Raw genomic sequence first — 17,813 nt, forward strand, 5'->3', positions numbered from 1 at the left:
GGGTATTGTTATATGGTTGTTAAGGTGTTATGAGTTGTTGGTGTGTTGCTACAATGCTAAGGTGTTATTTGTGGTTGATATGTCCCTATTATACTACGTTTCCAGTACCGTGATGTAACTCATGACATCACACAGGTGGTGGAGCAGAGTGCTTCTGATTATTAATCGGTTTGAAATTTTTGTCAGATTTGTATCTAATGTCAGATTATTGATGTACATAATGAACACTGTATTGGAGAACTGTCACTATTTTTTTTTCCTCCGTTGTTTTGCTTTCTTTACAGATTCAATTGCGAGTTCCCTCTTATGTCATAATCTGTAAGAGGGAAGCAACCGCAACTTTCAGATGCCATCTTTATTTGTTTAGCTCAAATGTCACAGAATGGAAAGCACAGGATTGTGGGATATCAAATCCAGCAAAGGAAATCTATGCTGCCTTCAAAAATCGATCAGATGAAGGTATCTCATGAGACAGGAAGTGAAGCTAACATTGGATTCAGACATGCCTTGATGCCTTCCTACCATGAAATGCATCCTGCAAAAGGCAGCATTTTTAAGTTTTCAGACACAGTCCATGTCATACTAAAAGGAAACTATGTAGTTCCAACCACACAACTTTGCGATGCTGTTTGCAAATGTTCTTTGAAACTGTGGTTTTATGTTAATAAACTATGTTACTAACAAGCAAACTTACAATCATAGTTGGCTAATAATGTTTTAGGAAATGGAATCTATGGGTTGGGTCCTATTCTTCATTGTAAGTCTGTGGAAATTTTTGGCCCGTTTTATCATCAAGGTTGTTTTGAGGTTTCATTCATGTCTGTAATTAGAATGCACTAAATAATACAAATGTCATGTTTTGCTCAAATGACTAATCCTATGTATGAGCAATAGTAATAGTGATGCTTGCTTTAGCAAACACGTAATAAGCACGCATGCATGATGGAGAGAGAGAGGCAGTATGTGGGAGAGATTATCAATTATTAAGGAGTCTAATGAGATGACAAGTTTAAACAACACAACCACACTGCATTGCTGCTCTTTCTTTAACTCTCCATCTTCCAAAATCCCTCCAAGATTCAGTTAGCCTTAGCAATGCCTCTGTCAGCCACTGTAGACTGAACAAGCAGAGTTTAGGACCGTGAAAGCTTTGCCCTAGATAAAATGTTCTGTAATTAATACCCATGCCATATCAATTATGAGTGTGTCTTCCTTAGATCTAAACGCCCAATGTTTGCTAATCCAGAGGTCACAAGGATCCATTAATATCATTATGCAGAGGATGACACGGAACATGAGCAAAACAGGGAAGAGTGAAAATTAGTGAGAGATTTACGTGAGCAAGAAAATCAGAGGGCACTTTCTTTATGCAGAAAATCAAAGTAACCAAAAACAAAAGAAAAAATATGATACTGGAAAAGGCAGACGTTAGTATTCTACTTGAGCAGCTGATCATGTGTGAAAGCCAAACCTCTTGTCGATTCCCATTAACCCCTAATTTTCTCAAAATGGTTTAGTCTGTCCTTGGCCCAAATACATAGGAAGGACTGGTCAATGTTAAAGGCTTGGAGGTATGGTGATGTAAATATATATGTGCTTATATATAGCAAATCTTATATGACCCACCTCATTCTGGATTCACTAAATTTCTGCAGTGCAACAAAAATCAAAGAAACCTAATCAGTGAAGATGCCATTCAGAAGAAAGAAATAAAGTCTCATATTGTCTCAAATATGGGATGCCATTTTTATTGTTAAAATCATGTCTGTCTGTCAACTTAACATGTCAAAATAGTGTGATTAATTTGCAAAATTTCAATTAAATGGATAGATCACCCTTCTGCAGAACACAAATGAAGATATTTTGAAGAATGTTTAAGCTGTTTTTATCCATACAATGAAAGTCAAAAGATTCCAAAAGTTTCTAGTTCCAAAAACTATAAAAAATGTGTAAAAGTAATCCATGCAACTCCAGCTGTTTAATCCAAGTCTTCAGGTGCGGTCACATTAGCAAAATTTTGTGAGCAAAAAAGTATGTTGTCAATAGTATAGTATGAAGCACAACTCACACAAAAGTCATTTTTAAAACAAGCAGCTTTCTGTTTCTCAATGAAGCAAATTCACTCATTGTGAAATCTGCATAGGCAAATCTTACGTGAAATTTAAAGGTGCTAAAGAGGATCTTTTCGTCGACTGAGAAACCAAAGACTGTTACTGAGTTTTTGAAATGAGCGCATGCGTAAGAACAACCCCCTCCTTCGAAGGAACGCCTCCCAAAACTCGTAAACACTCGTATTGAAACATGAGTGTTTACCACCGGCATTCGCTGTGTCGTGTTAGTGGATTCATTATGTCGGACTCACCGCAGGTAACTCATAATCTGCAGTTGTTACTCCTGTCTCCTGACAAAAACATTGCATGCGGCGCCTGTGGAGCGTGGAAAGTTACTGGAGCGCAGCCACGCACGTCTCTCACAAGGAACGTCATGGCAGTGATTGACAAGCCAGAGGGCCAATCGTTTACGCGATGATCGCTGAAACGATTGGCTGATGTTCTTAAGGCCCTACCTCGTGCACAGATGATGTATATTAATATTATTCCTTTCAGTGCACCTAATAAATAGTCTTTTATCAGTTAGTAAAGACAGTTTCAAGTAATATTGCAAAAATGTATAAAACAAAACATCCTCTTTAGCACCTTTAATCGGTCATCTCAAATCAAATCATCAACTCATCTATACAAAGGCCAAATATGGCGACCTGTCAAAAACATCAAACCTCATTGATTTTTGCATGTCACATGACTTAAAGTCATTATGTCATGACACAAACACCAAGGTATGATACCTTTATGTCTTTTTTTTAGAGCTTGAAACTTTTGGACCCCATTGACTTTCATTGTATGGACAAAAACAGTTAAAGATTATCGTCATATATCTTCTTTTGGATGAACAATTCATTTAATTAAAAGGTTAGTTCACCCAAAAATGAAATTTCTGTCATTAATTACTCACCTCATGTCACTCCACACCCATAAGACCTTCGTTCATCTTCGGAAGACAAATTAAGATATTTTTTCATTTTTGGGTGAACTAACCCTTTAACCTGACCTGTATGTAAACTCCTTAATAAGGAATTGTCCTACCATCGAAGATATTCAAGATTGAAGTACCATCCTGAAATATTTTTAAATGGACATATTGTCTAAAAAACAAGGTGCTCATTGCATAAGACACTTAAAAACATAATTTTTTGCAATTTTGTTTAGTGACGCCAGGTGCAGATTCAGAATCCATTTAACAGTCCTCCAATATTGGTGTGGATCTGACCCTTATGACCCACACAACATTTATGCCTATAATGAGAGCAATCTTGAAACCATAGAAGCATTTCTCTGTCCGCCCTCTAAGCCTGAGTACAGGAAAGTGGATTATGCTGACGACAGGTCTGATGTGAAACTGACCTGGTGTGGTAAGACGATGCCTTTGTCCAAGTATTTCTTGTGTTACTTGTTTTCTTGTGTTACATCTCATGCTCAATTCATAATTAAAGATCTAAACATATTCTAAATATGACAGCTTAGTTTAATCATCATCTCCTAGAGCTGTCTTGTGTGTTGGAGGGAAATGTGGACTTTGATGCGTTTAATGAATGTTTCCTCTTTGCATGATTTACTGTGCAACATAAATCCATGTGCAATGACTAACATCACAGTTCAGTTGCTGTTTTGAAGTCTACCAAGTGACTTTTGATTATGCATGTAGACCTGCTGTGTCTATATATATTATTGGCTGTAGATGAATCATTTGTGAGAGCATAAAGCAATTACTGCATAAGAAAAGATCAAAATTATTATTGTGCACGAATCTTGATGGGATGTGACTGATTCGAAGATGGCACGATGTCACAACGTCAGTAATCACAGTGTTATTGAGAATGTTAAAAGGTTGAAAAGGTCGAGTTGAATGCAGAAATTAGCAGAGGAACATTTAGGAGGACTTATTTAAGACAAATAGAGTCACGTCATGCCAAAAAAAAATGTCCAAAGGATGTTTTATTTTAAGTATTTATTGTGAATCTTCAAAGATTAAATTGATTGATTATACCGATTATTAATTAGAGTTTGCATTTTAAGAGTAAATGATCAGTAAAGTTCACTTTAAAATGAAAATTAGCCCAAGCTTTACTCACCCTCAAGCCATCCTAGGTGTATATGACTTTCTTCTTTCTGATGAACACAATCGGAGATATATTAATAAATATCCTGACGCATCTGAACTTTAGAACAAAAAAAACTCCCTGAAACTTCCTAGCTTCCATCCAGATAGCAAATTTCTCTGTTTTTACTGTTATTTCTATTCCTTATGTTCTATTTTTATTATTATTCTTTATGTAAAGCACTTTGAATTACCATTGTGTATGAAATGTGCTATACAAATAAAATTGCCTTGCCTTGCCTTGCCTTATAATGGCAGTGAACGGGACCAATGAGTATGAAGATCAAGAAAGTGCATCCATCCATCATAAACGTACTCCACATGGCTCCGGGGGGTTAATAAAGGCCTTCTGAAGTGAAGCGATGCATTTATGTAAGAAAAATATCCATATTTAACAAGTTATAAAGTGTAACACGGTTCGTAGGTGTGGGAAGAACGAGGCGGGAACCGGCGAACATTCTACAAAACTTTAATTCCAAAATAAACAAAGAACAAAACGAACGTAATGCCGGCAGACCCTCGCGGACGTCTGCCAGCCACACAAACATAATAAAACATAAAATAAAGTCCAGGCCTGGTCCTCTCTCGTCCTTCACTGTCGTCGCTCCTCCTTTTATGCTTCCAGAGCTCCTCCGTGAGAGACTCAAGGCCGGTGCGCCTCCCAGGTGGAGCTCATTAACTCTCGCGCCACCGGCCTCGTGTCGTTCCCTCACGGCTCTCGCCCGCCCTGGTCGCCACATAAAGTAAAATATCTAGCTTCTGCCAGACCGCTGTAAATATTCAACTTACTAAAAAGTACTTTTTAAAAGTCTTATATATTCATTCATGGCACATTTCTCCTCTTTTCCTCATCAGTCTTGTTGGGAATGTTGAGGCTGTTTCATCCGATTTAAAACTAGTTTAATCATTGAGTGATTTGTAGATTGTAAGCGAGAGGTGTCGAATTGAAACAATGGTGACCGGGAATAAACGCAGCTCTTTAAGCTTTCGTTCCGTTATCCACTGGGCCGTGCTGCGAAGTTCAAAGTAAACTAGTGAAACACATGAAAACTGCGCTATTTGTTCTGTATTTATTGTTACTGACCGAGAAATCACCTCATGATTCAGTGACAGAGCGGTCTGAATTAGGGCTGCACAACGATTAATCGCGATTAATCGTTTGCAAAATAAAAGTCTGTGTTTACGTAATATATGTGTGTGTTCTGTGTATAATAATTATGTATATATAAATACACACACGTACATATGTATATTTAAGAAAAATTTTATATTTATATATAAAATATTTATATTTATATATAATATAAAATATATTTATATATATATATATATATTTATACATGCATATATTTCTTAAATTTATACATGTATGTGTGTGTATTTATATATACATAATTATTATACACAGAACACACACATATATTACGTAAACACAGACTTTTATTTTGCAAACAATTAATCGCGATTAATCGTTGTGCAGCCCTAGTCTGAATGAATCCAAATCTTTTCAGATCGTTATGCAAGCACGTTTGGCCAATTCACGGAAAAGAAAGAATCGAGACAAATTCACGAATGATAGGTATCGCTGGTTCGGTCGACAGAAATATGGAATACACATAATAACTGCTGAAATATTCGCACGGAAAGCGTTTCTCAAGTCAGTCGGAGGAGCGTGCATGGTACAAACAGTGCGTATATAGCCGTACACTGTGGCCACGATATCTAACCAAATTTAGCCGCACCGCCAGGAAAAGAGGAGGAGGGAGATTGGGGTGCCGTGGGCCAGATGAATCTGATTGGCGGGCCGGATATGGCCCGTGGGCCGCCAGTTGACGAGCCCTGGTGTAGGACATAGCGTAACTGTTTTGAACTGCGAGAGGCATTACATTTTCTTAAGTTGAATACAAACTCATCGCTTCACTTCAGAAGGCCTTTATTAACCCCCCGGAGCCGTGTGAAGTACGTTTATGATGGATGGATTCGCTTTCTTGAGCTTCCCATTCACTGCCATTATAAAGCTCAGATGCATCAGGATGTTTATTAAAATATCTCTGATTGTGTTCATCAGAAAGAAGAAAGTCATATACACCTAGGATGGCTTGAGGGTGAGTAAAAAAAAGTGAAAAAGTGAACTTATCCTTTAATACTGCTTATAAAGCCAACAGGATGGTGAAGTTTGCAAATGTGGTATTTTTGTCCTTAAAGTGAATGAAACTGAACCAATCACAACTGTTTGTGTTTGGATCATAAAACATTTAGCCTATTCATTTTATACTGACAGCTTGAGTGAATTTTCGTGTTGTTTTCTGTGTTCCCTTGTGAAAAAGAAGTACGCTTTAGCATACTTTTAAAAAGAGTACTTACAGAAATATGATTTAGTTTAAAAAATGCTTAGATGAAGTAAAACTGAATATAATATTTTACAACACATAATTTGAATGCTAATTGCAGTTAAATGAAAATGCATTATAGCTTAAATTCATATTAAATACAATTAGTTGAACTTAAGAGGGCTTTTGACCCACTTTACATCTTTATATGTAATTTCATAATTCTATTGTCTTTGAAATATGGTTAAAGTGTAGTGACAATTATTTATGGAACCCTAAAATATACTTTTTTTTTTTTTTTCCCATATAGGATAATGTAGAGTGAGAGGAAAACAGGCTAGGGAAATGGGGGAAGGACACCCAGGCCGGAACCGAAGTTAAATGAGTTTCATGGGTTGTAATGTACTTTTATTCCAGCAGAACTGCTGTGAGTGACAGATAGAAGTGTGTATCAGTGTGGGTTTGTGTGTTTAACAGGTCATATATCCCCAATGGCCAAACATGCTGTTGTCTCTTAAAATATCTATCACACACACCACACACTGTCACTGCACTGCCTCAGGCTAGTGATGTACAAACTGAATGGGAGGACACTTCATCACACACACACACACACACACACACACACAAATTTACTATCTAAATAAGGACATATCATAGACCTTTTATAGCAATAGTGTATATATATATATAGAATATAGAATATTGACTGACCCTGCCCTACCACCTTATTTAAAATGAAAAACAAATTATTTATTTTATGTATGAATACATTTTTCAATTTCCCATAAATTCCACATTTGAACAATGAAATGTGTTTGAGCAAAAGAACAGGAACAGCTTGTGAAATAAACAGTGTTGCAGTCTCGACACAGACACACATGCTCTCTTTGAACCGCAGCGGTTATACATATGCGCTGCACATCACTGAGACATCATTCAGCACGAGTGCAATGACGTCATTCATTTACACCCCTCCTGCTCCCCCTCTCTCTCCTCCTGTTTTATGATCTTTTTCTTTCTTCAGTCATTCTTACAAAAAAAAAAAAAAAATCTCATCAAAGGGCATAGAGGAGAAGGATAAGAATAGCATAAGCACTATTTATAGTCTCCGCCACAACACCACCTTCTCTCCTTCTTGCTCTCCGGACATTTATTGATGAAAAGACGGAATGAGAGAAGATGAGAGATACATTTCTGCAGATGGGGCGATTTGCATTCGGTGTAATACAAAAATAGAAATGTTTAATCGATGATGACACTGCTACATTTTTAAGAACAGCAAAGACAGTGAGTGGAGAATTTTCAATGTGACTAAATCTACAGCACTGCTTAATAACCCTTACAAAAAAAGATACAGCGATGGTATCAGATGGTAAAACCATGGTACTCTGATTATATATCATGGTATTGAATGATTAGCATTTTCATACTCCAAAAGAGCATTTAAAGGACACAGGATGGTAATATCGGTAACACTTTGGTATGGGGAACACATATTCACTATTAACTACAACTTGTGCCTCAATAAACTCTTAATTTACTGCTTATTAATAGTTACTAAGGCAGTTGTTGTAGCATTTAAGTTTAGGTATAGGGTAGGATTTAGGGATGTAGAATATGGTCATGCAGAATAAGACATTAATATGTATAAATAGCCAATATGCAAGCTAATAAGCAACTAGTTAAGTGAGAACTGTTCCCCACACTAAAGTGTTACGTAATATCATGGTATTTCTTGTTAGTGAATATATATTAATTTATATTTTAAGTATTATTTTTCAATTATTTTCCTTTAACTTTTCTTTTAACCCCCAAAAATACTTAAAGTTTAAATCCTTCAATTAACAAGTTTTTGTATGGTTTACCTTCTTTATAATGGTTTCCAATTTCCATCATCCATCCCTTGTTTGATAGTGTTATTTTAGTATTATTTATATACTATTATAGTTTTTTTTTTATCATTTTATTAGTTTTTTTTATATTACTATTTAGATTTCATTTATTTTTATTTCAGTTTTAGTTTTTATTTATTTCCCCCTAGTAATTTTAGTGCTTCAACTTATAAATAATTACAAAAAATTGGCAAGTAACACATTGAATTAAAAAGGAAATTTTATATTTATATATGAAATTGTATAAAATAATAGTTTTATTTCAGTTAAAGGGATAGTTCACCCAAAAATGAAAATTTGATGTTTATCTGTTTACCCCCAGGGCATCCAAGATGAAGGTGACTATGTTTCTTCAGTAGAACACAAATGATGATTTTTAACTGTCAGTCAAATAATGCGTGTCAATGGGAACTTCGTCTATAAGAGTAAAAAAAACATGCACAGACAAATCCAAATTAAACCCTGTGGCTCGTGACGACACATTGATGTCCTAAGACATGAAACGATCATTTATATTATTTTTTACCTCTAATACACAACTATGTCCAACTGCCTTGAGCGTGTGCACGGCATCCGGTGCGTGAGGTGTGTACGCGACTGGCGCAGTTTAAGCAAGCACCGGAAGTGATCTCTCGCATGTATACGTCACTCATTGTTTACACAGAGCACAAACATTGTAGGTACAACGGCTAATCAAAATGGTACTTACTTGTGCTTATCTGGATTGTTCAAACCGACTTAAAACTAAAAGATTACGTTCTCTAGCGTGAACTCATTCGGGAGTGGTGACTTTCCACGTAATCCCAACTTCTGAGCCTGCTTGCCGGAAGTTATGGTTGATTGCTCTTCGGCTGGATATCAACACACCCATTAACGTACTGAAGTTGTTGAGGGTCTGCAGTGATCATTTTGTGTCCTTTTTATTTGTAAAGCTGCCGAAAAGTAATACAATAAAATGAAGTATTGATGTAATAAAACCATGTTTTTTAGTGGTTACTTCCATTTGTATAACTGTTGTACTACAGGCACCATGCTTAAACTATGCCAGAGCGCGTACACACCTCACGCACCGGATGCCGTGCACGCACTCAAGGCAGTTGGACATAGTGGTGTATTAGAGGTAAAAAATTATAGAAATACTGTTCGGTTTCTCGCACAAACAGATCGTTTCGTGTCTTAGGACATCAATGTGTCGTCACGAGCCACAGGGTTTAATTTGGATTTGTCTGTGCGTGTTTTTTTTTTACTCTCATTGATTTAGTTCCCATTGACGTGCATTAAACGACTGACAGACGGCAACGGTTGGAGTTAAAAATCATCATTTGTGTTCTACTGAAGAAACAAAGTCACCTACATCTTGGATGCCCTGGGGGTAAGCAGATAAACATCAAATTTTCATTTTTGGGTGAACTATCCCTTTAAAAAAATTTAGATAACAATAATAACCCTGGTTTGATAGTGAAGTTACACCTGAAAAACCAAGTGTAGACTAGTCAAGATAAAATAAATAAAAGCCAATTAAAACAGCTGTGCATAAATACATGCATATTATCAAGAATTTAAACATAGCTATCAAATATATTCTTTTACAGTATACTGTATATACCATATACCATAGTACTTAATGATTTCCATATTAATATAACATGGCATTTAGATACTGCAAAGGTAATTCAAAGAAGACCGTGGTGTTGCCATGGTGCATGTTTAAAGTACCATACTACCTCCAGTTACCTATTACTGAAAGCTGTTAAAACAGAAATTATAACTGGCTATGAAATTATGAAGTTCCAGCTTGGGAAAGACTATATTAAGAGGCAGCCAAAATGTTCTATGTGACTTCATTTTGTCCAGTTTTGCCTATGCGAGGAAGTTTAACAGCAGAAGCTGAGCGCGGCATCAGTAGCACATGAGTGATGCAGCAGCCACACTGAAGAGCATGATCTGCCTTAATAATGCATGAGCTATCTGTCCTTCAGACACTGAGAAGACACTTGGCACGCCTGAGCCAACACTGAGAAATGACCCAGAGAAAACACATCCGATTTACTTTAATGCTTATTATTATGTTCTGACTGACCCAGTAAACTGAGCATAACTTGACATGGTTTCAGTCAGTCCAAAATAGGGAGAAACAAACAACTGTTTTTGATTAGGACCAGTGTATTTCTCATGACTTATAACTAAAATACACAGCCCTAAAGATCTATGATCTAAATCTTTAAAATTATTTCATGGATGTTTCATGAAAAACATTCATTTTTATTGTATATAAAAAAAGAGTTTTACATTTCTAAATGTTAACATTTTTCTAAATGTAAAAAGCTGTGGTTCTTGCCTTTGCAGAACTCATTTTGATGATTCTAGGGTGTTGTGTGTGGTTCATAGTGTTTTCCTATATTGATAAGTTATATTTTAATATACTTCTTTGCAGTTGCTCAGGTGTTTTGGGGATGTTAGGTGGCTGTGTGATTTCTATTTCACTATAGAAAATGATACTTGCCCTAGTAAACAACAAAAATCACAAGTGTTGCTATGATCAAAAACCTAACATTTCAACCCACTTGTGAATGGACTGATAATGTCAAAGGCTATATTCACAAGTTCTGTATGTAATCATTTTTTAATTAACTTTTTTGGCATGTTATCTCATTTTTGGCTCCCAAAAAATTCACATTATGAAATAACATGACAACAACTCACAATGCTGCTAAATTGCATTCTTTTTCTGTTCTCTTAAGGTGATGATACACGGGGCAACTTTTTGAGCAATTTTGCCGAGCAACGTTGCTTGGGCACTTTCCCACTGAGAATGAGCAACAAATTTATATCTGAATATCTAAGAATGGTCGTGGGCAATTTTTTGAGATCCTCCAATCAGAATGTTATCAGCTGATCATGTGACCGGTTCGGAGATTTTAGAAAAAAATCAAACAAGATGGTGGCCTCTCAGCAGCAGTGGAGCGGAGAAAAGGAGCGTTAACTTATATATTTTTACGCTAGTAAGTTGTCATGCGTCAACCCAAAACAGGGAATTTACCTCATATATTGCTTAAAATACCAACAACTGTCCAATGTAATGTGTGTAAGCTGTAATTAAGCCACTGAATATTTTCAGTTAAATACTAAAAAGACGGGGTCTGTTTAACGTCTGTAGTAGCGTAGGCTGTAGGGCGTATGGCACATGAATGTAGCTTTTGATGCGATCGACGCAGGTTCAAATCCGCCTTTTGCTGAACTCGCTCTTCTCCCTTCTCCTATCACAAATCAGATCAGAAAAGCATTTATTTTTAATAAAAATGAAGAACATATTTGAAAATTTGAAATAAAGTGCCTAACAAGTGTTTATAATAAAATATTTATTGGGTCTATTTATTCTCATCAGGTTTCCTGTTGACGGCAACATTTTAAGGTGATGATACATGGGGGAACTTTTTGAGCAATGTTGCCGAGTGATGTTGCTTGGGCACTTTCCCATTGAGAATGGGCAACAAATTTTGATCTAAAGTATCCAGATGGAAATTTCTTGCCCATTCTCAATGGGAAACATCATTTGGAAACACTGCCCAGCAACATTGCTCAAAAAGTTGCCCCGTGTATCATCACCTTTAGACATTGACACCTTTAGGGACATGGTAATGGGGGGAAATTAGATGGGAGGAATAATTATATTTCCATGCTTTTGCATTAACTCAAAAAACTTTTGCCTTCCCCCGAGAAACTTTGCTTTTGCTCACAAAATCTTTGTGTTCTCCTGGTGATGGAAATACTATGATGAGGTTGGATGAAAAAATCAGTGCTGTAGTGAGCAAACACAGAGTTTCTCAGGGGAACGCAAAGTGTTGCGATAGAACAGCAAAGTTTTGTGAGGGCAAAGTTTCTCAGGAGAGCGCAATACTTTCCCAAGAGAACACAAAACTTTTGCAAGCAAACACAAAGTATCTCAGAGAAAAACAAAACTTTTTGCCAGTCACTCCAATGTTTCTTATGTGGAGGCAAAATTTTTACAAAGAACACAAAATCATTAAAATATAAATTTTCTTCCCATCTCATTTTTCGTTTTCATTTTTTCATTTTCCCTTATGGGCTCCATAGATTATATTTCATTCTTAGCCACAAAATATTGCAATTTTGGTTAATTTCAATGTATGTGGTCATTTACCATGTTTTCCTCCTATGTTTCACGACTCAATATCACATGAAATTTGTTGTTCACCAAAGGTGATCACAGCCATGCTACTATTTAGACCAAGGGCGTAACTGTGATATGACATTTCTTTTATACAAAAGCTTAATAAAGGAGAAGTTAATATTAACAAAATTACATTTTACTTTGTCTATTTTTGCCAATAAAAACAGTTCCGAACAAAGTTAAAGCAGCAACACACAGTAGTGCTTTTTCGTTCTTAAATGAATCAGTGTTATGAAAGAATCAGTTGAGTGAATAATTCAATGACTCACTCAAAAACACTTGTCACTTGTCGCCACCTACTGGCGTAACGATGTAAACTGCTGAGTCACTGAAACATTCCCACTCAGGGGTGCGTTTCCCGAAGCGAACTATGGTCGCAAGTTCCGTCGTTACCATTAGAGTTCAATGGGACTTACGACCATGGTTCACCAACGATGCTTTCGGGAAACGCACCCCTGATTGACAAACGCACTCTCATCATTAGTAACTATTTTACATTTTGGCAAACTGGTGCCTAATTTGTATGAATTTGTGCTATATAATTTTTGTACATTTTCAAACAATCCCACCGAGAGTTCGATTTAGGGATATGGTTAGGAGTGGACCTTCATGCTTAATTTTTCCTAAAAAAGTTTCCGCACAAATCACGTATGAATTCATACAAAATCGCCACCTAGGAAAACAGTTGGACTGATTGCCTATCTGGAATGCAGAAACAATGTGTTGTGTTCATAAGTGAAACTGTGTTGACTACTGTTTTGAAAAGTGTTGTGTTCCGATATAATGTGTGGGAGAACGGAAGTGAAGGAGTAAACAAGATGGATGAAGTTCACTACTCCTGCCCCGTGTGCTTCATTGCTACTAACTCCTGACAGACACCACACAAGTGGACAGCAAAAGGTCTGTCTATCAGCACTCTTTAGGCCAATCAAATTCAAGGCCCACAACTAACTGCTGACATGTACTATACACGACACACATCAAACATAAACTCAGCATTTAACTCCACGTGTAGCTGATAAAAAAGTAAAAGCTGAGTGCTTATAACATGTAAAAGTGCACCGATGGAGGTGCAGCCTCTGTCTATGAGCATAGTCATGAAATATGCAGTAGAAAGCCATCACAGAACAAGAAGCCATTAGAGCCTTGTGGCTTTCTAAAATATTCATAAGACCAAACAGAACGCTCCTTCTTTTGGCTCAAAAGTTTATAAACAGCACACCGGAGAGAGATAAAGAAGGAGGAATGCATCACTCTTTCTGTCATCTCTTTCTTACACTTGACCTATTCCACTTTGTTCCATAAGTGCAGATATACATATATGGACCAGCAGGAAATTACTCAACAGATATTTTAAAAGTTGGCAGAAACTTTTTTTTAAGCCTTTTTCACTGATCTAGGATTAGCTTACCTCAGGTAGAACCACTATAAGAGGCCAGCTTCCTGACTTCACCATCAAAGTGTGGTTTTCTCGAAAGTAAAGAACGGAAATGATTGTTGCTTCCATTAGACTGCATGTACATTAGTGTGTAAGGTGCTGATAGTGATACTGTAAAGAGCTAGACTACACTTCCACATCATCCTCAGTTATCATCACACACTTAAGCCTGCAGCAGAGCTGAATGACAATAAATGCATTAAGGCTGCCTCACAGCCTTTATAGATTTGATTATATTTATATTAGCAAAACTACATGCAGATTTTCAGTAGATTGGATGTTTCCAAGAATGTTTTGGCAGGAAGTACATTGTCAAAAGTATTTCCCAGAAATGGTTTTGCTCATTTATCTTGACTGGAACATGGAGAGCATGATGGGAAGAAATCCATTGGCTGTGTCTCAAAACCTTGTGAGCTGCCTACCCGGACGGGATTTTTGAGCATCATCGACACTTTAAGACATTATGCAGTGCTTCCATTGGCTTTCCGAAGATCTCAAAAAGTGGCATAGCAATGATGAAATGAGCAAGTCATTATAACTGCATATTAAGTGCTATCTATCATCTAACATCCGCTTTTTTCCCCCATGCCATAGTTGCCATTGGGGATTTCTAAGGCACTCCCTTGTGAAAAAGAAGTGTGCTTGTCTTGAAAGTGCACTTGTAGTGTAATCTTTTGTCATGCTTTAAATAAGTTAACATATTTTTACATTATAAATGTAACTATAGTGTGTTGTTTGATAATACAGTTTTTAATTTTTTAAAATTGCAGCTTCATCCTTACAAATGTGTAACTACAAATATATTTAAATACATGCTTTAGTTTACTATAAAATGCTTGTCACTATAGGTAGCACATTTTAAAGACAACAGAAGTAATAATGAAATTACAAAGAAGTACATAAGTCAACAAAAGCACTAAATGTAATATTAATTTAAACTCTAATAGATTTTCATTTAAGCAGTGTCCGAAAACATTACATTCGCACTTATATATTCCTTTAAGTAATAAGTAGCCTACTGTTTGTAAGTATGCTAAAGTGTACTTGCTTTTCACAAAGGCTAAAGCTGCTGTCAAACCCTGTGTTTTGTGTGAAATTAGCTATACAAATAAAAGTGACTTGACTTTACTTATGAAACACGGTTGCCATAGCAAATTGTTTTCCATCAAAGACTTTTTCAGCAATCCTCCATCACTTTGGAAAGAAACATGAGAGATCATGAGGTACATGGACCCATACGTGCTGCCTTACATCATGTTCTCCGTTCAACAACCTCTGCGAATTAAAAAATATCCAACAGGCGTGCAATAATAGTTATAGTCTATTTCCAGCAATTATATTAGGCCTATTTATAAATGAAACACGCCTATATGAATCTTTCTCTAGTACAAAGAAAGTCAAGGGCGTAACTGTTTAACAGGCAATTCAGTGACGGCAGTAATGAAACGAGCAAACCATGACGAAAGCGTCATCACTCCCTAGGCGTCTTCCACCTAAACAAACGCGAGTATACAACTCAAAGAGGCCAGTCAACAAGAAACTGTCAATTCAACACGTTTAATACGCATTATGTCCTTTCGGCATGTTTATAATCGCAATAAAGAGGAGCATCGCATCACTGAGCGCGCGCACACTGGAGCACACGCGCTCGCTCGCGCCTACCTGGATGCTGCACGAGATCTCGGAGTCGTCGAGCAGCCGAACCGTGCACTGGACCTCCTGCGCGAGGGAGGAGATGCTCGGACTCCGAAATCGAAGCATTTTCATGGCTCTTGGTTCCGCATAGCAAAGCAAAAAAGCGCCTTTGGTTTCGGAGAGGACGGCGTGTCGGTTACGCGTCGCTTATGTCGCCAGCGGAGAGGAGGAAAGAGAGATGTCGCGTTATATGACCGGGAGAACGATCCCCCTTTTCTTTCTCTCCCCCTCCCTCCCGAACGCGCGCGCCTCTCTCCATCAGTTCAATCACATCAGCGATATCAGCAGGCATCACCTGTAATGAACAACTACACACAATGGGTTGCCATAACAACGGGAGTTACAGTGCAGTTTCTGCCTAAAATTTAATAGTTACTACTTGAGCTACACCAAAACCATATGAGAAAATAAAATCATAAGGGATTGAGCTTTTAACGTCTTTATTTATTTATTTCACTGTGGTATACTAAAGTATACCAAAGTCACAGGTCTTACTGTGTATTAATAAACTCTGTATATGCTATTTTGGTGAGAAATACTGTGTAAAAATTGTAGTTATTCGCATGTCTGTAATCTATGGGAATGTTTAACTATTAAAATGTAAATTGCTGCATAACAGTAAGGTATTTCCCAGCTAACAGAAAACGTTATCAGAACTATATGGTTAACTTTCTGGCTCTCTCAAAGTTATGAACAGATGTTCTTCCAGTAACCTTAATGTAATGTTTGTTAATAGTTATAATGTTAGCACAAAAACGTTATTACATCATTCATGAAAGGTTTTAGTTAGAAGTTCATCTAACGTTTCTTAAACGTTCCTACTTGTTTCAAAACATTCAACATTCAAAAAGTAATATTCCTATAGTGTTTGTAAAATGATACAAATGGAACGTTCCCTTAAAGCTGCAGTCCGTAACGTTTTTTGGTTAAAAATGATTCAAAATCTATTTTTTGAGCAAGTACATAACCAGCCAGTGTTCGAAACTATCTCCTTACCTTAATCCGATTCACAACAGTATGCTTTTAATAATGTCTTATCATTCGGGTGGTACTGGTAGGTTTCCGCGGGAAATGTGAGCATGTAGCCGATCGTCTTTGCGTCATTACATCACAGCTGTTTAAAGAACAAGTCCCAGCTAGTAGGCTATACCATGTGAGGATGGCAGATCATTTTTCTCACAGCAGCTGCAATAATTAAACATAATTTTGATGGTGGACTGTAATCCAAAAAGGTCCAAATGACAATCATGAGCAGGGCTTGACATTAAAGGGATAGTTCACCCAAAACTGAAAATTTGATGTTTATCTGCTTACCCCCAGCGCATCCAAGATGTAGGTGACTTTGTTTCTTCAGTAGAACACAAATGATGATTTTTAACTCCAACCGTTGCGGTCTGTCAGTCAAATAATGCGAGTGAATGGGAACTTCTACTATAAGAGTAAATAAAACTTGCATAGACAAGTCCAAATTAAACCCTGCGGATCGTGACGACACATTGATGTCCTAAGACACGAAACGATCGGTTTGTGTGATAAACTGAACAGTATTTATATAATTTTTTAACTCTAATACACCACTATGTCCAACCGCGTTCGGCACTCGTTAGTAAGGTCTGATCATGCTCTGACAGCGGCAGTGATGTCTTGCACTCATTGAAGTATATGCGCGAGACATCACTGCCGCTGTCAGAGCACGATCAGACCTCACTAAGCGAGTGCTGAACGCGGTTGGACATGGTGGTGTATTAGAGTTAAAAAATTATATAAATACTGTTCGGTTTATCGCACAAACCGATCGTTTCGTGTCTTAGGACATCAATGTGTCGTCACGATCCGCAGGGTTTAATTTGAACTTGTCTATGCAATTTTATTTACTCTTATAGTAGAAGTTCCCTTCCACTCGCATTATTTGACTGACAGACGGCAACGGTTGGAGTTAAAAATCATCATTTGTGTTCTACTGAAGAAACAAAGTCACCTACATCTTGGATGCTCTGGGGGTAAGCAGATAAACATCAAATTTTCATTTTTGGGTGAACTATCCCTTT

General features: G+C 37.0%; 1 protein-coding gene across 2 annotated transcripts in view; it reads right to left on the minus strand.

The window, feature by feature from the left end:
- frmd3 (FERM domain containing 3) overlaps positions 1-16,264 on the minus strand; it is a 71,583-nt gene extending 55,319 nt beyond the window's left edge. For both annotated transcript variants that reach the window (XR_007187582.1, XM_048210826.1), the window contains exon 1: positions 15,733-16,264. Coding sequence is in view for 1 of the 2 variants with exons in the window: in XM_048210826.1 (XP_048066783.1) it covers positions 15,733-15,837 (105 nt within the window). In the remaining variant the exon portion in view is untranslated. The remainder of the gene's footprint in view (positions 1-15,732) is intronic.
- Positions 16,265-17,813: the final 1,549 nt, after the last annotated feature.

The sequence above is a fragment of the Megalobrama amblycephala genome, linkage group LG12 (genome assembly GCF_018812025.1).
Source record: "Megalobrama amblycephala isolate DHTTF-2021 linkage group LG12, ASM1881202v1, whole genome shotgun sequence".
NCBI lineage: Eukaryota > Metazoa > Chordata > Actinopteri > Cypriniformes > Xenocyprididae > Megalobrama > Megalobrama amblycephala.